General features: G+C 46.6%; 1 protein-coding gene across 1 annotated transcript in view; it reads right to left on the reverse strand.

Annotated features, from left to right (window-relative positions):
• RpLP1 (Ribosomal protein LP1) overlaps positions 1-20,001 on the reverse strand; it is a 38,604-nt gene extending 18,603 nt beyond the window's left edge. Inside the window, exons 1-2 of the mRNA XM_070538216.1 lie at positions 19,796-20,001; positions 19,648-19,708 (exon numbers count right to left, since the gene is read on the reverse strand). Of these exons, the coding sequence (XP_070394317.1) occupies positions 19,648-19,708; positions 19,796-19,867 (133 nt within the window). The 5' untranslated portion in view covers positions 19,868-20,001. The remainder of the gene's footprint in view (positions 1-19,647; positions 19,709-19,795) is intronic.
• Between the last annotated feature and the right edge of the window lie 1,466 nt (positions 20,002-21,467).

Consider the following 21,467-nt stretch of genomic DNA (forward strand, 5'->3'; position numbering starts at 1 on the left):
TGATCAACTTACAAAAGTCGCGGGTAACGTTTTCGACGGCGCAGGCCTTAGCAGGGAGCAGCACTGACGACATGTATGTCAACGCCTTGAGGATTGTTGACGAGAACATCACGGTGCCGCCAAGGAGCAGCGTATTGACCCTCGTCACCTGCGACGCATTCGACGGCTATGAGGGTATTGCTGAGGCAAATATCCAGCTGCTGCTTGAAAAACACATCTGCATCGCCCGCGGCCTTGTTCGAATACAGAATAAGTGCTCGCAAGTGTTGTTGACAAACTTCAGCCATGAGTATCAGCACGTCCCTCAAGGTACAGCTGTGGCATTCCTGAACGAAATTGCTGACTTCTCCGATATCGGCACGTTACAAGTGACTTCACTGGACGCAACAGCTCACGCCAGCCTGAATACCCGCGTCCACATTAATGCTGACTTAGCAGATGTCCAGAAGGATCAGCTGCTGGGCCTACTGACAGAATTCTCCGGCTGTTTTTCCACGGAATCCAAAGTCCAGCGCACTTCCGTTACGCAACACCGGATAGTTACAGAGGAGTCGGCGCGGCCTGTTCGTCAGCATCCGTATCGCGTGTCACCTATGGAGCGGGAGGCGATTAAGCGTCAAGTTCAAGAAATGCTAAATGATGACGTCATCCAGCCGTCGACAAGTCCGTGGGCATCGCCTGTCGTACTAGTAAAAAAGAAAGACAACACACTCCGCTTCTGCGTTGACTACAGACGGCTTAACCGAGTCACCAAACGCGACGTTTATCCCCTGCCACGGATCGATGACGCTTTGGACCGTCTGCGTCATGCTCGGTTCTTCACTTCGTTAGACCTAAAGTCAGGCTACTGGCAAATCGAAGTGGACGAGCGTGACCGTGAAAAAACCGCCTTCGTGACTCCCGATGGGCTGTACGAATTTAAAGTGCTGCCTTTCGGTCTCTGTTCCGCCCCTGCTACGTTCCAACGAGTGATGGACACTGTACTCGTTGGACTAAAGTGGCAGACGTGTCTAGTGTACCTCGACGACGTTGTTGTGTTTTCCAGCACGTTCGATGAACATCTCGCCCGGCTACGAAGTGTTCTTACCGCAATACGCAAGGCCAACCTCACCATCAAGCCTGAAAAATGTTACTTTGGCTTCCAGAAACTCAAGTTTCTAGGCCACGTGGTCAGCGCCCAAGGAGTACGACCATACCCAGAAAAACTCGCTGCCGTTGCCGAGTTTCCTCGTCCTGAAGACAAAAAGTCTGTTCAGCGGTTCCTGGGCCTCTGCGCTTACTACCGTCGTTTCGTTGAAGGCTTCTCAAGGATTGCTGAACCGCTCACGAGACTGACGCGACAAGATGTGCCCTTTGCGTGGATGCAAGAACAAGAGCAGGCCTTCACCGAATTGCGTAAACGCCTTCAATCCGCTCCAGTGCTGGCGCATTTTGATGCCACCGCGGCAACTGAAATACACACCGACGCCAGCAACGTAGGACTCGGGGCCATTCTGGTTCAATGGCAAGATGGCGCAGAACGTGTAATTGCGTACGCCAGTCGTAGTCTGACAAAAGCAGAAGCTAATTATTCAACGACCGAAAAAGAATGCTTAGCAGTCGTGTGGGCCATCAGCAAGTTCCGACCCTACTTATACGGCCGGCCATTTCGAGCGATCAGTGATCACCACTCGCTCTGCTGGCTTGCCAATCTACGAGACCCGTCAGGTCGCCTCGCTCGTTGGAGCCTCCGCCTCCAGGAATACGACATAACTGTTGTCTACAGATCCGGCCATAAGCATAGCGACGCTGACTGCTTGTCACGTTCTCCTATTCCCTTGACATCCTCCGACTTGGAGCTAGATTTGCCGTTTCTTGGTGTCGTCGACGTGGTGCGCATGGCTGACTATCAACGTGCAGACTCTGAGCTGCTTCCAGTCATCCGATATCTCGAGGGAGCTGACGTTGTTGTCCCACGCCCACTTTCACGAGGATTGACGTACTGCCTGCGAAACAATGTCCTGTACAAGAAAAATTTCGAGAACAGCCAGGAAACGTTCCTTCTCGTCGTTCCGACGACACTGCGCGAGGAAGTTTTACAGGCGTGTCACGACGATCCCTGTGCCGGCCACTTAGGCTTCGCGAGGACATTAGCGCGCATACGGCAAAAATACTATTGGCCACACCTATTTTCATCGGTTCAGCGCTATGTGCGAACATGCCGTGACTGTCAGAGGCGTAAAGTTCCACCCGTCAAGCCTGCCGGCCTCCTCCAGCCTTTATATCCGCCTCCGGCGCCGTTCCAGCAAGTCGGAATGGACCTTCTTGGGCCGTTCCCCACGTCCTCCTTGCAAAATAAGTGGATAATCGTGGCAACTGACTATTTAACTCGCTATGCGGAGACAAAAGCTGTGCCGCGGGGAACTGCTGCTGAAGTCGCCAGCTTCTTCGTCCACAACATCGTGCTTCGCCACGGTGCACCCACTGTACTCATTACTGACCGCGGTGCGGCGTTTACAGCGGAGTTATTGCAACAAGTCGTCACACTGACGCACACCGACCACCGAAAGACCACAGCCTATCATCCCCAAACTAACTGCTTAACAGAGCGCCTAAACAGAACATTAGCCGACATGCTCTCCATGTACATTGATGTGGAACACAAAACATGGGATGAAATTTTGCCATACGTCACGTTTGCATACAATACCGCTGTGCAGGAGACCACCGAGTTTACACCATTCGAGCTTGTTTACGGACGTCGCGTTACAACCCCCTTAGACGCCATGCTGCCGGTAGACCAAGGAACCACAAGGAATGACAACACTGAAGATTTCGTCGAGAAAGCCGAGGAAGCACGCCAGCTTGCTCGGAATCGCATCCGCACCCAGCAGAATGCCGACGCCTGCCGTTACAACCGGACCCGACGGAATGTCCAGTACTTACCAGGCGACCGCGTGTGGGTGTGGACGCCTATCCGGCACCGCGGGCTCTCAGAGAAATTGTTGCGCCGCTACTTCGGCCCCTACGAAGTCATACGCCGCCTCAGTGATGTGAACTACGAGGTGGTGCCTCGAACCTCTGATCCTGGTTCGAACCGACGCCGTCCACGTGGTGAAGTCGTCCACGTAGTACGGATGAAGCCGTACTACGCACGCCAGGGCTAAGCAACCCTCACAAACCGCTTCAGCATTGTGTACATTCCTTTATGTGTTTTTTTTTTCTTTTCATGTTGACACTCTTGCCCATAGTGCGCGCCCGCTGCCCTTGAAGCGACCGGGCCGTTCGCTTTTGAGAGGGGAGCAATGAAGCGAAATAGGTTTGCACGTGTTGACACCGGACCCTTAAGGCGAGAACGACGAAGTTCGTGGTTGTGCGCGGGCTGTCCGAGGACCAGCCATCGCTCAAGGCAGACGTTTTGTCCCAGTCTGTCGGTGCTAAACTGTTTTAGTTGCCATAGCTGGGTGACAATATATTTAGAACCATTTCTGTTTCTCTTTGCAAGAAGTGCAGAAGTGTTCTTTTGCTAGTTATAAAAATTGGGTATCCGTTAGAATATGGTAAATACAATATTCAGGGAGCCAGTCATACTTTCCACAGTGGCCCCTCCGGTGACATGTCCACAGATAACTGGGTTTATGCGGACCTGCACAGATAACTGGGTTTATGCGGACCTGCACGGCCCATTGCTTTGTGCAATTGTCTGCTTGCATCAGCTCTCGTTTGCACTGGTTTCGATTGTTTTGTAACCTAGTTGTATGTGCGACGCGAATTGTGTAGTACTTTCTGGAAGCCCCACGGCACCAGTGATTACACTGGGACCCTTAACGAGTCATCTATAAAAGCCGACGCGCTTGACCCACAGATCGCATTTTCTGCTATCACAGACTGTCTAAAATTATTTGCCTCAATATAACATAATGAAAACACGTATACAGCTGTGCTCAAATTTCGCATTAAGCAATATCATAATCGTCGGCGAATTTTTTCGAAACTGTGTGATCGTGAAAATATGCGAATAGGACTAAGCTATGTAGAGTTGCAGTGTCTACTGCTTTGGTGATGCCGAGGTGTGCCATGCCTGTCCATAAAATTGGCCGAACCAACCTCACGACTGTCGACAGTAATATGTTTCAATGCAGAGGTGCACCGTGTCTGCCCATAAGCTTTGGATAAAAAGAATGTCTTCTAATTCAGCATGGGAAATTTTGTATGATGCTTCGCCCTAAACTTCACATTCATTTAGAATTTAGCTATGGAAGACATTTAGTTTTAAACTGAAGAGTCATCTTAGTATTTGGTGTCAACTTTATATTAGGTATATACAGCCTGCAAAGCTTTCCTCAAACTTATTTTTCTGGCAAGTTGCTCTACTCAAATGTGGGCACTATAGTAATGCGCAAAAGGAACAGCTAAGCACGCATTCCGTATGAAAAATCTGCTACTAATTCAAGCGTTCTGCTAAACAGCCACCCAGAAAAAGCACTGTTCATGGTGGTTAAGAACTTCAGTTTGGCCTAGTTGGTGTTTACTGCATATCATATTGACCGCAAATGAATATGGGGACAGCGGAAGAGAACACAGACGACATGGACGGCAGCTGGTGGGCATATATAGACAAACAGAACATGCGCAGCATGCAGCAAACAAGAACACTCATCAGCCCAGTGGGGCAACCAATTATTAAAAAATTTATTTCCAATTGAAACAACCTAATGGAAATGTCACAACATATTCTTGGCCTTCCTTTTTTGTGATAAGCCTCCATCAGTTTGCGTGCAGGAGATAAAGATTTTTTAAGGAGGTAAAGATTCTGGGGAGAAGCCAGGACCAGACTGCAAGTGAATTGATGCCAAGCCACTAAAAGTGATGAAATATTTCAGAGTGGCCTGCAGCTGCCTTTATCGGCAATATGGCAGACACCTGCTGCAATGGAAGCAACCATTGCAGCAGCAACTGTCGTTACGGCAAGGCACGCATTGTTGGTTCACTACAACTTCAAATTGAAACCATGAAGCAGCTCTTTACAGTGCTAATCGGAATGCATATGGTATACTCGAGGCACTAGAGGGCCGCTTAGGCTGCCTGAAAGAGAAAAATCCAACTACTGTCTGCATCACGGTGTCTCAAACTAGACTGGTGCTTAATTATACGAACTGAGAGCTATTCGCTTCGTCAGTGCATAAAGGACCAGCTAGTATACCCACCTCATAAAGAACTTTAGATGCTGTATGCAGGGGTTTGTAAGGAACATTTGGCTGAGGAACCAAGGAAATTTCAAGGATGTAAATAGGCAAATGTCAAGGAGTATTAGTGTGACAGAAACGGTCGGCCTCGACTAGATAAGTCATGTCACTCTTTGTGTCGGGTGTCTTCCTTCCTAAAAGTGATCTGTTGATTCCAGCAAGCACTTCAGTTTTCTAGAGCTTAGCCTTTTCTTGTGTCCACTCAACTCAAGTTCTTTTCGAATTCATCAGCTGCACCATTTCTTCCAATCATCCATGCACACAGCATACTTCTGCCAAGCTTGGCACACTGATGCCTTCAGTTCTTTCGACAGCGGAACGTTAAGCGGCCCATCATAGGTTTTCATGGCCTCGTGGCTGATTTGTTGAGAAATATACGAGAGCTCTGCCATATTTCCAACCGTGATCTGCTTGTTTACATTGAAACCTCTTTCTACTGAAGCCTCCTAATGGCTAAACAAGAGAAGGACCGTCCTTCAGCACTTCCCATAATGTAAAGAATGAAAGATCTTGCTTCAACAGGCGCATGATGAAAAAGCCAGGACGTTCCTGATCTCTCTCATAGTTGTCATTTTTCTTGGCACAAATGAGTGTACTGTTCACACACAATATCTCGCTTGTGCTCGTTGCATGCATTCCTGCTTTGTAAGCATTATGCACTGTGCGCAGGCCATATGAACCAATATCCAGACACTGAACTTCAAAGTCATTTTACATGTGCTGCTGCAACTTGTGGAAAAGACTCCAGCTGACATTGAGACCATTCACGGAAAGCTGCACAATCTCGCTCAGCGGAAAGGATGCAAGTGTTTCTGTTATATTCTGCACAAGGCTGTCCACTATGCTGTGACCCACGAATGTCAATGTCAAAATGTCTTGCGGTCACCTCACAATTGTTCCAAACCAAGTTGTTTTTTTTGCAGGTACTCGTTTAAGGTTTAGTAAAAAAAAAAATTACGAAATTGCTAGACTTGTCTACTACTACTACTACTACTACTATGTCTACTACTTGTGAAGCGAAGAATAGGCGCAAACCATGGCAGCTTGCATGAAACTCGAGATGGAAAAGCACCCCGGACCTGCCACAGCTATCCATTGGTGCTTTGCATCTTTCCGAGTGCTCTTCAAGGCAGATTCCTCATTGCTGCAATGTCGACAGTCTTCTGATATATTGCAGAACTGGCTCCATAACGATTGCTTGTTTCCAACCACACCCAGTGATACTCCTTATGTTCTGGCCACGCAGACTGAAACTTGCACTTTCTGCTTGGCATCTTGTGAAAGTAATAATGTAGGCATGGCACACATTGCAAATACGAACTTTACCATGAGAAATGGTATGCAGGAGGCCGACCGTCAACAATACGACTTGCACTGGATTGGATTTACCGTCCCCGTTAGTTGCCAGAAGATGCATGTGTAGAAACTTGCAGATATTGCCCTTTAGTCAACACAACTTGCGTTCATAGACATTCCTTGATGAAAGTGCCTTTAAGAACAGCGCCACTTACCGAAATCCGCCCACATATCCAGTGAAACTCTGTTCGCTAAGATTTTGCACATTATTGACCATGCCATCATCATCAGCCTATTTTATAACCACTGCAAGACAAAGGCCTCACCATGCAATCTCCAATTACCCCTGTCCTGCGAATTTCTTCATTTCATCCCCCCACCTAGCCTTCTGTCATCCTGGACTGCACTTCCCTTTTTGCCACCCATTCTGTAACCCTAACAGTCCACCGGTTATCTAACCTATGCACCACATGACCTGCGCAGCTCCATTTCTTTTCTTTCTCTTTAATGTCAATTAGAATACCGACCATCCCTGTTTGCTCTGATCCACACGCTCTCTTCCTGTCTCTTAAAATTATGCCTAAAATTTTCATCACTCTTGCCGTGGCCTTTGTTTTCGAGCGTCTTTGTCAGTCTACAAGTTTCTGCACCATATGTCAGCACCAGTAGGAGGCATTAATTGTACACCTTTATTTTTAATGATAATGGCAAACTTCCAGTCAGGATCTGACAATGTCTGCCGAATGCACTCCAACCCATTTTTATTCTGTATATTTTCTTCGTAAGATCAGTGTCCCCTGTGAGTAATTGGCCTAGGTAAACATACTCCTTCACAGACTGTGGAAGCTGCCTGGCAATCCTGAACTCTTGTTCCCTTGCCCAGTTATTGATCATTATCTTTGTCTTCTGCAAATTAATCTTCAAACCCACTCTCCTACTCTCTCTGATAAGATTCTCATTCATTTGTCGTAACTCGTCCCCAGTGTTGCTGAACAGGACGTTATCTGCAAATCTAAGGTTGCCGAGATAGTCGCCATTGATTGTTACTCCTAAGCCTTCCCAGTTTATTAGCTTGAATACTTCCAAGAATGCGGTGAATAGCATTTGAGAGATTGTGTCTCATTGCCTGACCCCTTTCTTTATAGGCATCTTCCTACTTGTAGAGAACTAAGGTAGCTGTGGAGTTTCTAGATACTTTCCAAGGTATTTACACAAGCGTCCTGTACTCCTTGGTTACGTAATGCCTCTACGACAGCTGGTACCTCAACTGAACCAAATGTATTTTCGTAATCTATGAAAGCTTATACTCTGCAGATTTCTTGATCACTTGATTGATGACATGGATGTGATCCATCATAGAGCATCCCTTCCTGAAACCTGCCTGTTCTCTTGGGTGGCTGAAGTTCAGTGTAGCTCTTATTTTACAGGAGATTATCTTGGTGCATATTTTACCTAACATTGGAAGTTAGCTAATGGGCCTAGAAATTTTCAATTCTTTAACGTCTCCCTTTTTGTGGGTTAGTATAATGTTGGCATTCCAGGGAGAGGTATGCTGTAAGAGTCCACCTAGTAGCCTGTCCATTTCGGCCGCTGCTGATTGGATGCAGCTGTACGAGAGAGGAGACGAGCGGCCCTAGCCTATCAGCAGCGGCCGAAATGGACAGACCACTAGGTGGACTCTTGCGGAATACCCCCCCCCCCCCTAGTTCTCTGGGACCCTTGAAGTTGATAGGCAGTTCGTATAAAGGGCCGCTGGTTTTTCAAGCATTATGTCTCCCCCATCTTTGATTAAATCGACGGCTAGTCCATCTGCTCCCGCCACTTTTCCCAGTTTCCTGTCTAAACGCCTTTTTAACTTCATCACTAGCTGTAGAAGGAACCTCTCTAGCCTGTTCATTACTACTTTGAATGGAGGTATCGTGGCTGCTTTGGGCACTATACAGGTCAGTATAGAATAGTTCCGCTGCCTTTACTATACCTTCGAGATTGCCAATATTACGTATTCATCACTACCGTATTTACTCGCATAATGATCTCAATTTTTTGTCCTGAAAAGTCGACACAAATTCATGGGTGCGATCATTACGAGAGTTAAATTTCCCGCAAGAAAATAATTTTTTTCAACACGCATTTGCTGCAGGATGGCAACAGGCCAACAAATAGGCGGCTGCCGTTGTATGTAGAGCGGGACACCAAAACAAAGATGGCGGCCAGTGTAGCAAGCCGAACAGACTGAACGCGATTTTTTTTTCTTCTCGCGAGTACATTACGTGCTGTTAGATATGGAGCTGTTTCCTGCGCCTACTTCAAGTTCCCCAGGACTACATCGAATCGCAGCACATTCCAGAGGAGCGCATGAGCCAACAAGTTCACGTGCCAACAAGTTCGTACGCCGCCGGGATTAGAAGGAGCCCTCGGACAATGGAGCCCAATCGTCCCTCTTCATCGCCTTTGAAGAAGACATTTGCTACCGCTGCGCGGCCGTAGCACCGGGAGCAGGTGGGCCCTCGGACAATGGAGCATGAGCGCCCCCACTTCTCCTCCTTTGAAGAAGCGCATTGCAAGTCTGCGAGGCAAGACCGCAGAGAGCCGCTGGGCGTGACAACGCGATACGGGCGCCAACCATTGGCTGAAAATGGCGTCATCTGAGTGGACTCTCCCATTGGCCAAACATGACGCGACTTCCAGTCCTCGAAGGGTTTAAAAGAAGCATTCCAGACAGACCAAAGCATTCCCAGATTCACCTCTCGAACTTCTTGCCGCGGGCAACAGCGTCCGAGTTGCTGCTGGCCCATAACGACTGTACGACTGTTACTTGTCTCTCACCTCCTTGTAAATAATGTAAAATAGATACTCCCAAGTTTGGTTTTCATCACGACGTCCGTCCTTCAACCCCTACAGTGCATTGAAACAGTGTCTTCTGTATCAGTAATGAATATTAGTTAATATCGGCATGTTTGCGGCAATAACGTAGCCATGTCCACTTTGAGGGGACAGACACAGATGGGCGCGCTTAGCTGCCAGTGACATAGAAACACATGGCGGGCATACTGCGGAAATTGCATCATTTGTCTTCACTACTATCCTAATACAGCACGTTTCCGCTAAGGGTGGGCAAATATCTTAGCTGTGTTACAAGCGTCGGCGTATGAATAGGGTACACTTCTAACGGAGCAGTGCAAATGTGGCTACTATCGTTGCCGCTCGCGATTTGTTGCGTGGCCACGAGTGCAGACGAGAAGAATCAAAAGGCGCCTTTGTTGTTGACCACAACCTTTATAAAGCCTACACATAATAAAAGCAAGTTTGGTCAAAGCTTTTTTTTTTTCTTTTGTCGTGGAAGTGCGGAAAGTGACGAAAGGAATGAAATGGGGCATCTACTTAAGAATGTTTGGTGCGTGCAGAGCGCCTGGTTTGTCTTAAGAGTCGTTTGCGTGGGATTCAACAGATGTTAAGCGCTATCAATATTAGTCAGACTTGGCACACGACTTATTGTTGCGGCAAGTTCAGGATGCGATCATTACACGGGAAATAAACAAAATCGAATTTTGACGACGAAATTCAAGGGTGCGATCATTATGCGAGTAAATACGGTACTTTGAATGGAGGTATCATGGCAGCTTTGGGTACTGTACAGGTCAGTATAGAATTCTTCCGCTGCTTCTACTATATCTTCGATATTGCTGATGATATGATCCTGTCTATCTTTCAGTGCATACATCTTGGTTTGTCCGATACCTAGTTTCCTTATCACTGTTTTCGGGCTGCGTCCATTTTTACTGCTTCCTCAGTCTTTCTCATATTATAATTTTGAACATCCCTTATTTTCTCCTTGTTGATTAGTTTGGCAGTCCCGCGAATTCTATCTGATCTCTTGAGTTGGAAACTTTCATTCTTTGTCATTTCTTTATTAGGTCCTTTGTCACTTGTGAGAGCTTACCGACTGGTTGCCTTGGGGCCTTACCTCCCACTACAATTGCTGCTTCTGAATCCAGCCTAGTTATGGTTTCATTCATTGGCTCTATGTTATCTTCATCTTTGTTCTAAGGCTGCAAATTTGTTTGAAAGTGCCAGTCTGAAGTGACATGCGTTTACCCTTACTGCGTATAGTTGGCCTGTTTCTTATTGACCAATTTTACCCTTTCTCTCTTCAAATCGAGATGAACCGTAGCCCTCACCTAACACCTCTACATCCTTCACTATGCTGGGATCGGCAGAAAGTATGCAATCAATTTTATTTCTTGTTTCACCATAAGGGCTTTTCCAGGTCCACTTTCTGTTGCTACGTTTCCCAAAAAAGGTGTTCGTTCTTTGCAGCTTATTCCTTTCCACGAATTTTACCAACATCTCTCCTCGAGTGTTCCTAGAATCCACGCTGTAGTAGTCAATTGCTTGTTCACCAGCCTGCTTTTCCCCCACTTTTGCAACGAAGTCGCACATGACCTCAGTATACTGAGTTTGCACTTTTTCCATTGCTAATTCAACCATGCCATCACTCCCTGTCTAATGTCAAAGTAGCATTAAATGCAGAAAACTGCAGCTTTTGAGATAACTGCAAAATCTTGAGCAAGTCAGCACACAACTACTTGCATATCTACTAAATAACAATTTCCACACAAAAGCTGAAATACCTTCCCACATTGTCATTTCCTGTCTTTGGTCAGGTGAGGAGCATGCGATATCACTGCCTTTTTGCGCTAACTTTCTTGTGGCCCTATCGTTAGTGTGGTCAAATATTGAGTCAGTGACATCATGACAAATATCTTAAAGCGCAGGACCGTAAAATCTGAGACTGTCAAGCAACACATCTATAGTCAAATACAGCTTTAGAGGACATGCCCCTCAAAGGTGCATGCACATGAGCCTCTACATCACAAGCAGGATGGCCGGTGACCCTGCTGAAAAAGAACACGATCGTCCGTGGTTCGAACTGGGCGGCACTTTTGAGTGGGACCATTTTTTTAGTTGGGGAAGCAATTGGCGGCCACACCTCAGTCATCTGGATGGGGCATTTCCTGCCTTGTCAAGTTGCACCTGACTATAGGTAACTTGAGGAAAGGCTCTTAGGAGCCGAAAATTTGCCAGAAAATCGAGTTTTCAGTAATCTAATTTTTCGTGTTCCTACTACCACCCCACACCTACCTGCAACTTTTTATTTAAAAATACCTCATATTGAAGGCGTAACAGCGATTCAAAGATTCGTTGGCACACCCACAGCCCTTTAAATTGTGGACAAATTGCACTTATTTGGGCTGCCTATAACTCGTGAACGACTCGCTCAACCGCAGCCATTTTGATATCGGTGAAAAGCTCGCGCGATTGGCTTCTTTTTATCACTCAGTAAGCAACCCTGCGCTTGCCACCTTCACAAGTAAAACGGGGAAAAAAAGTGTGCATAGAAAGTCGTCATTGGCCAGTTAGGATCACATGGCTACGATGGCGTCATGTTATTGGCTTAGGGCACTGGATAGGAAAATTTGGCTGGTAGAGGCGCCATTTTGTCTTTGGTTGCGACCGCGCCACGACAAACATGTCTGGAGGATTGAAAATGTTCCACACTGTGTATCAGTTCGGCCGAAAGCGAGCAAAAAATAAGAAACGTGCTAAGGGCACGACATCGCGGGACACTGCAACGGATGAGCAAGTGACTTTCATTGCTAAGGCACCTGACAATGGCAATGGAGGTGATAGTGGTCCAACATTGTGCGGCCCGGGAACCGATGAGGAAGTGACTCACTGTGCTGGTGCATCCGACAACGGCGGTGTATTGCACAACTCTACAACAGATCAGCAAGCGATTTGCAGCGATGCTGGTGATAGCGATCTGCAGACCAACGGCATCCTTCGCGCCAACTCCGGCTTTGTGATAGTTGCGGCTCGCGGCGATAGCGTACTGCAGAATGACTGCATCCTTCGCGCCGACTCCGGCAGTGTGAGAGTTGACGCTAGAACTGTCACAAGCAGCGAAATAGCTCAAGTGCCTGTGATCCAAGTCACGCTTGATAGACTCGAGTCGACGCCGACAACAGCGCGAAAGACCGCTGTTTTCACTGATGCAAGCGATGCATCATCAGCTTCAGCCGTGGACGTTGCAGCTTTACACGTGATTGTTGACCTGAACCTCGTCAATGTGCTGCTTGCTGCCTTGCAGTACAAGGTATGCGGAGGGTGTGCGAAACTAGTCACGGGAGACCGTGACTACAGCCTCGCCAAGAAACAGGTTGTGTTGTGCGAGAATTGAGAAGTTGCGGCGCAATGGAACTCGCGCAGAGTTGATGGTGAAAAGACATGAAATCCGTTTGAGATTAACATGTTAGCCACACATGCATTGGTCAGCAGTGGAAATGGCCAAACAGCCATGAACAACATCTTCCTGTCGATGGGGCTTTCGCGCCGGAGGCTCAACAATGAAACGTTTCAGCGGCACCTAAAGAAGACGCTAGAGCCTGCTGCCACCTGAGCTGCCGCGACCGTTATGACGGTGTGCGAGAAGTCACTCAATTGTATGAGGACATTAGTTTTAGACACAAAAAGAACATAGCCGTGTGCTACGACGGAACTTGGTTGACAAGGGGACATTCCTCACATATTGGTGTTGGAACTGTAGTTGAACTCTTCACTGGATATGTGCTCGATTACCATGTGATGTCTAACTTTTGTTTGGGCTGCGAGAATGGCCCTAAGCCAGACAGTGAGGGCTATGACCTTTGGAAGTTGAGCCACCAGTGCCAAAAAAAACACAAGCTGCAAGTCTGGCCAGATGGAAGTAGATGCAGGCAAAATCTTGTTTCAGAGGTCGCCTCAGCGACATAACCTTCACTATACCACTATGTTGTGTGACGGTGACAACTGCACATACAATGCAATTAAAGAAGTGAAAGCTTACGGATACATTGAAGTAGAAAAGGAGGATTGTGTAACCCATGTGAGGAAACGCATGGGCACCACACTCCGCAACTTATTACAGAAACACAAGGGTGAAGGCAAACGAAGCTTCAGCGGCAAGGGGAGATTGACAGCCGAGCTGGTCGACAGGTTGGCTGTCTACTATGCGAGAGCCCTAAAATCACATGATGTGGAAGCCATGAGCCGCGCAGTGATGGCAACTTTTTATCATGCGACTTCCAGCAACTTTTTATCATGTGACTTCCACTGACAGTTGCCCAAACCATGCCCTGTGCCCGGCTGGTGAGCAGTCTCGGTGCCCCCACAATGCAGCAAAGGCCAAAGAGGAGCCAGAGCCTAGGCACAAATATAACTTGCCTAGTGATGTGGCTGCAGCTCTTTTGCCAGTGTACCAGCGCTTGTCAAAAAGCCTGCTGCAGAGGTGCCCGAGGGGAAGAACTCGGAATTTGAATGAGTCTCTGCACTCTAATCTGGAACTTGCTAGCAAAAGAGCAGCACTGGTCTCTTGTTGCAGTACAGGCAGCTGTTGCAGAAGCTGTGCTGCGTTTTAATGCAGGCAACGAGTATGCAGCTGCAGCAGTGCTAGACATATATATAACACCCAATGGGTCCAGTAGAGCAAAAGAAAAGGACTTGCTGCGGAGTACTTGTTCTACCAAAAAAAAAAAGGGCAGCATCACTTGCTTCTTGCTAAGGCAGTAAAAAAAAGCAACATAACAGCATCCATCCCGACTACTCCCCTGGTTCATTTTGAGATATATTGGTGGGGGATCTGTGAATAAACTGAAATATTTTTGCCCGTTTTCACAAAGCAGCATTTCTGATGATGTCAGTCTTGGAGTTTGACAGTAGTTCTGCGAAAACCCGCAAGGTGGAGAGAAGTAATGAAAGTCTTGGAGCAACAATATATTCAGTTATACTTATCCTACAGCAGTAATTATTTTTTTTGCCAGAAAGATAGTGAATTGGTGAATGAAGTAGGCCTAGAATATGAATGAATATTACAGAAAATATTGACATGCTCTAATTTTGGTCCAAATTTGTGAAAAACATTCATTCTTGCCTGGTTGGACCCCTATACCATCCTTGATCAATCTAGTATTCAAGCATTTGCCGTAATCACCACGAACATGTCCTAAAATGTTTTTTCTCATTTTCTCAAAACGACATTTTTGATGGTATAGTTTTGAAGTGACAATATCTCCGGTTATACTTATCTTAATGCAATAATTTTTTTTTCATCAGAAAGTTGGCCAAATTGGGAGTGAAGTAGGCCTATAGTGAACAAATATCATTACAGAAATTTTGAAAAAGTAATAATTTCTCCAGGGTGTTACTAATGCCTTCTGCTTACAAAAGTTTGACATGCTGTAACTTCGGCATAAATAAGTTTAGAACATTCATTCTTGTAGCACTGCAACCTCTGATCATTCAACATTTTGATGTGCCAGTCTCCTTCATTAACAGCCAACATTGTAGAGAGAACTTGCCTCCAAATTAGTCCATACAAAAAACATGAATTACTTATATCTTGAAAAGTACTAGTTGCATGGGAAAACTAATTGCATATTTGAAATCAGCATGTAAAAATACGCAAGTGATGGAAGTTTGATCAAATTGTAGACACAAATAAAAAAAGCAAATTTAAGTGGGGTCCCCCCCCTTGACATGGAATTAACTTGCTGGGTACAGTTCCTAGCCTATTAGCTCAGCCCTTCAATCCTTTATTTGGAGCCATTGCACTACACCAGAACGAGGTACTCTTGTAATCCACTGCTCCGAACGTGCCAATGTTATCACGGTAAGTCTCTTCCGATTCGCCTGCACCCCCTGAACCAATAGACCAAAGGTGCTCCACCCTGCCATATTTCAGCAGTGCATACTGTGCTGCCTTCAAAAGGATCAGCAAAGGTGCGGGGCTGGTTCATACATTCTTCTGCAACCTCCCCACTGACAGTGCCAATATACGGGTGTGAAGCAGCCGTGCAGCAGATGCAGCCCACAGACATAAGCAAAGTTAAATAAAACCAGGGTGTCACCAAATTACTTTTTCCAAATTTCCTGACTTTTCCAGGTTTTCCCTCACACTTCTAAGCGTATTCCGTGACTGTTATGCAGCTCAAGACAGCATTCAGAAATCACCATGCTAGTGATGAAAGTTGTGGGTAGTATTAGACATAAAGAGGAAGAATGCAAGCTATGGGTTCTCGCACATACTATGACTGAAGCAAACAAGCTAGTAAAATTGTAGCCTATCATTTGTGTTTGTGAAACATGTCCCTGCATTTATGAAGAGCCTGCCAGTGACCTCATTTTATGGGCTGATATCAGTAGCCACAAGCCGGCTTAACAAGATTTTGGAGTACTGAAAACAAGCCCGTGAGTGGTAAAAACTGGGAGACAGGGCAATTGCAGAATTCTACAACTCACGCTGTTTTATTAGCCTTCCTTGGCTGCTGGAGTTCTTTTACAATAAATCCACTAAAAACAATTCCTGCAAACACAAAACACTCACTTATGGCAGTGGTGTTACTTTCCGAAAGACTCAATTATTTCCTTTAACAAGGGAACCTCAACTTGTGCATCATTGATGACCTTTTGCCTCTTCAGTTCAAGCTCCTTCACAAGAGCAGCAGCTCTCTTCCTTCTCATGTCGACATCCGACGCATCCAATCGTTCCTGTTTTTTCCTTTTCAATTTGTCCTTCCATTGGATGTTAGCACCACGGACCATGTCGACCATCTTGTCTGTCATATCAACTCCTGCAACACCACCTGTAGCGGACACTCCATCGTAGACTAACTTTTGTGCTACAAGGGACTCTTCCTTCATGTTCTCCACGAGACATTCCTTATTTACCAAAAAGCCACGTTCCACAGAATTGCCATGCAAAAGGCAAAGGACAATATTTATAAACAGCAATAAGTAGTTCTTTATGAGCACTTGGGCAGAGTTTAAGCCATAATGTTTCCAACAGCTGCTCCTTTGTCAAATTCGTGCATGCGTGCTTGCGCAGAGCTGGTTGAGCACACTTGGAGATACAATCAACCTGCCGTCTTTGCTTGTAGGCCAGTGAGCCAGCTGTGCTCAACAAGCACTTGTAGTGGAATGGTTAGCTGCTTCTGGCCAGCTTGCACTGACGAGGCACAAACTGACGAGGTACAAGCAACTGGCCCCCCCTCATCAACCTGACCTTTAACGGTGACCTCTCCATTATCTTTTGTGAAAGGCTTTGATGAAAACAATGCACTTTTCTTAAAGCTCACCATAGCAATCCGAGAAGGTTTGGCGACCTTCCGAGGCTCAGTTTTGGCGGCAAAACCAATGTCAAAGGCAGCTATAGAAACCATGTTCTCAGAACTGTCAAGGTCAATCCTGAGCAATTAGGACGGTGCGTCAGCAGTGCTTAGTGTTTCTTTTGAAACAATTTGACCCAGTAGTGAGCGCCATAGGCCATCCAGTGCAGGTGCAAGAAAGGAACCATTGGTTTCTGACTGGAACTCAGCCAGAAAAGCTTGAAGTTCTTTGGCAATAGAGAGCATTAAGGCTAGTCTAACTGGCAGAATCTGGTCAGCCACAGCCTTTTCAACATTGTTATAACTGCAGCATGTTTGTCGTTTTTTTTTTACTCTCTTTGAGCACTCGACACATGTGACTAAGGTCGGGAGAACTTGAAGCGCCCTCGCAATAACATTGCTATTCTCTAGCCACCTCACTGAGCAGAACTTCAGTAGAAAGACTGCTTCCCATGTGGTTGATGTAATCGGTTTGATGTGCAGGCACATTCTTGAAAAGGTTATATAAGCTGCGAAGGAACCCCACAATGTCTCACTGCATCACATTGTGTTTTGTTTTAAATGCGCTGCTCACAACATGCAATCCAGAGCTCCCTATGTCCAGAATATTCGGACTCGCATCAGATGCAGCAAGCTCCTTCAGGGACCTCAACTTTAAATCAAAGTTCGGGCCGTCCACTGATACTTGTAGGATTTTCGCTGGACCAATTTCCTCAGTAGCTTTTCTGAATGAAGCTACTAAATCTTTTGCACGAGTATGGCCTAAAAAACACGACGTCAGGTAGCAGGTTTTCACACGGACGTAAGCTGGATTCCAGAATCTGACTAATACATCCATTTGCTCTTTTTGTGCAATTTTGTTCAGGGAAGCCACAACCACGTGCGACACACCATCAAGCTTCGATAGCAGCCTGTTTCGTAAGTACAGGGCAATACCATGACAAACTGTATAGCCGACTTTGTCCTTCCCACACTGAATTTTCTTCGCGATGTCACAAGCGGGAAACATCAGGCAGAAAAGCGCGACAGACGCTGATGCTGAAGGAAATGATCTGTGTGTTGCTACAGTGTTCAGACCACAAATAATTTCAGCTTTAGCGACACTTCTTTACTGCAAAACTGCTTAAAGAAACTTTTACGTTCGGCTGAACGGCCAGAGGCTTCGCAGGAGCGCTTTCAGTGCTCGTGTCACGGACCACCCGATACACAGCAGCAGTCATGGAACAGGCAGACTGCACGTTGAGTGCTGCACTAAAATATCCACAAAGGTTCGTCTGGCTAGCGCAATGGGCGAACAGTGGCTTAACTGGAATACTTTCGAGCCAAGCTAAGACATGCAAACACTTTAATGGCACGAGTTGTGTTGCATAATCATTACATTTACTGTACGATGTCTATAAACCATAGTTGTGCCTTGCCGTCTTCCTACGCTTTTCCTCCGCCGTTCACCTAAGTTGAAGCCAAGGGAGCGACTTTATCAGCTTTGATCTAGGATTAAGATTGTTTCCATGACTTAGCCAGGTTTTTGACAAATTCCCTGACTTATCCAGGTTTTCCCACTTGATAGACACCCTGTAAAACCTGATGCAATGCAGTGTGTTGAAATATCAGAAACCGACCATACCTGCATCATGGACCTCTCAAACTCGGACGGTGCACATTAGGCAAACAAAACATTAGGTGTGCACTGCGTCGGCACCTTTGCATTTTTTCCCAGTGTCACGTTGCATTTGCACCACTGAAACTAAGGGCCTGTTTACGGTCGAGCCGCCCATTGCCCATCGTATGCGTGCGGTCGAGAAAAAAATGGCACATATCGAACACTTATGCAATTTTTCGCGCGCCTGCGGTGTGGCAATGGTCGGCTCAAGCGTAAACAGGCCCTAAGCTGCCATTTTTATGAACTTTCCGTGCCTTGCCATGAAAGGATGCACAGTGGTGCAGGCGAATCGAACAGACCTAATAGTTTTGTTGGTGGCATTGTGGCACAGACGGGCGATGAACAACACCCAGCCTGCTTCCTGGCAACCATTTCTGTAGTCTCCCTCTGGCACCAACAGGCCTTAACAGGACACTCTGGTGTGGCTAAATAGGGAGACATTGGACAAAGACAAAGTGCAGCTGAAATTGGCCATGGGGTACACTGAAGCTTATGTCTTGCAAAAATGGCACAGCAGTACATCACACAACTTGCTCAGCAATGCATACAATTACAGACTACCACTTCCCAATGCAGGGCAAAAGGGCAATTCTCCACTTCAGTAATGCTGATAAGATATTTTTGCAACTTAGCCTCCGATGGCTCAGCTTTTGTACAGCACGCATTCAACCAACACTGCTTAGTTACCACCAGCAATGAAATAATGCATTTGAGAAAAATACACGACTAAGGCCAGGCTATACCACTGATGCAATAAAACTCCTAATGGCAGTCTTGGATGCCAGGTGTTTAACGTCGCAAAGCGGCTACTCGAAGTGGAGGGGCTACGGCTACGATTTTTTACCACGTGACGTTTTCAAACGCGTACCCAAGCCACAATACACGAATGTTCTCGCACTCGGCCACATCCGAATCGAACCGCTGACATCCTACTCGGCGAATAGCTAAACAGTCGTCAGCGCGGCAGGTGCTGTAGCAAATCCGTTTCGGCAAGTCATGAAGACTATGCAAAACGAAATATAAGGCTTTGTTAGCCGTAACTGCTACAAGACAGCGAGTTTTAAACCTTTTCAGGCAGAAGTATAGCAGTACGACGCAGCATGGATATTTGCGTCATGTGCCTCACGTGCAGGTAGCACTCGCTATATTTCTATTTCATTAGCGCGCTGCCATTGCTTGCCCGCCGGAAAACGTGCGTTCGACGTCAACGCAAGCTGCTAATCGCCCGTCATGCGTTAAGAAACCATGCTCTGACGAGACTTACCTGGCCAGTACGGCTCGACATCGACGCCTGCAGCCTTCAGGATGGTGCTGATCTTCTCAGCCTAAACAGAATAAGCGAGTGAAGGTCACATTAGGGCCAAATGTTGCAACGAAAGCCATGCGACTAGCACGCGCCCGGCGCTACTTACGGTGACGGCGATCTCATCGTCTTGGAGAATCAGGGCGCCGTACACGCAAGCAAGCTCATCGTTGGAAGGCATGATCACTTAATGGACTTGTCAAATGGTGTTGATGGCAGATATTTTTAGTGCACGCTGCTGGATTAGCCTTAGCTCCCGGAGGAGAACGACGCACTTCTACCGCGATGGCGTCCGAAAAGAAAAGGAAGTTGCCGCGTCTCTACCGGAAACCGCGGGAGATCGCAATGGCTCAGTGCTGCCGCCGCCACGATTCTCACTTTTTAATCATTATTGTCACCTCAAAAATTATTAAAGTTAAATAATCGTCTAAATTCAAAAGAACAATTATTGTATTTGTTAGGTACTAAATGTTATTTTGTGGAATAAGTAATCGCTGAACGCGTCACGTGACATTGCGCTCAGGGCATCGCCATAGAGAAAGAAATTGCATCGCTACTAGATACTTTTCAGTTGGCTCAGGGCGCGGGCGTATTCAACCTTGGTGCCACTCGCGTGCTGCCACACAAAGTTGTTCTTTATGGCCACACACCGTTCTTGTCACAGTTAATTCAGCCGTGTTGATCACGCACGCTCACCGTGTCAGCTGGATGCGCAGAAAAAGAATACGCGTGTGTCTCCGAATGTGTTGTCGTTTCTTTTTCTGTCCATGCCCGATGGCGCTAAATATTATTTCCAAATAAAGGCCACTTCACATGTTGTCCGTCCTGTTGCATTTGTTTCGTCCCCGTCGACAGTTTATCTCACTCGAAATGTTTGCAGTTACGGCTTCACATTGCAAACAAATTAAAACACGCGTCTGAAGTAAGCTGATATAATTCTACATATAATATGGTATAATAATTAATAATTAAACAACGCACAAAAACGGATGCCCGACGTCGCAAAATACAGCGATATCGAATGCACACTCAATTTACCCGCTGCCACTGTCGACGAGAACGGCGTCGTCCTTCATCACACCAAGATTATCGTACAGGAAGCAACCGTGGCACAATCGGGCACAGCAAAGCCTTCCACAACGCGACTTAATTGGAAGCCTGCACTCGCTTGACGTACCTGCAAAACGGCCACGATCGTCTTGCTCAAGGTTGCACTTAATGCGCGGTAGCCATCAACACTGCTGCACTGTGGATAGGAAGCACAACCTCCTACGCCCGTAACCTTTACGGCGACGGTGTGCTACAAGTGCTTTGTCGAAGGACATGTACCCTCTCCGACCTGGATCAAACTGCAACAGTTATTTCCACCGTTGAAACGTGGCGAAAGCACAGCTAGCCCTGCAATTCATTACGGCGCAAAGCAAGTCGTGAGGAAAAGTGCTTGTACGAAGGAAATGGTGAGTCGATCCACGTCGGTGTTGCGGGAAAGGGTAAACCGCTGTTGCAACGTTCACGAGATAAATCGTGTCGAACTCGTGCGTAAGTTAGCGACATGCCTGAAGCGCGTCATGGAAAATATATTACGAGCTGAAAGCAGAATTTTGTGAAACTAGAACGGCTTGGTCCAGACTATGGCCACGCTTTTGAAAGCCCGTTTCACATACTAAGGCGCTAGAAGGAAGTAATATCGGGTTTAATGTCTCATAGCAACAGGCGGGTACAGTAGTAGAGCAGAGCTTCCAGGTTTATTTTATGCGGTCGACATTGTGTTGCTAGCTAAC

Source organism: Dermacentor albipictus, chromosome 5, assembly GCF_038994185.2.
Source record: "Dermacentor albipictus isolate Rhodes 1998 colony chromosome 5, USDA_Dalb.pri_finalv2, whole genome shotgun sequence".
NCBI classification, from domain to species: Eukaryota; Metazoa; Arthropoda; class Arachnida; order Ixodida; family Ixodidae; genus Dermacentor; species Dermacentor albipictus.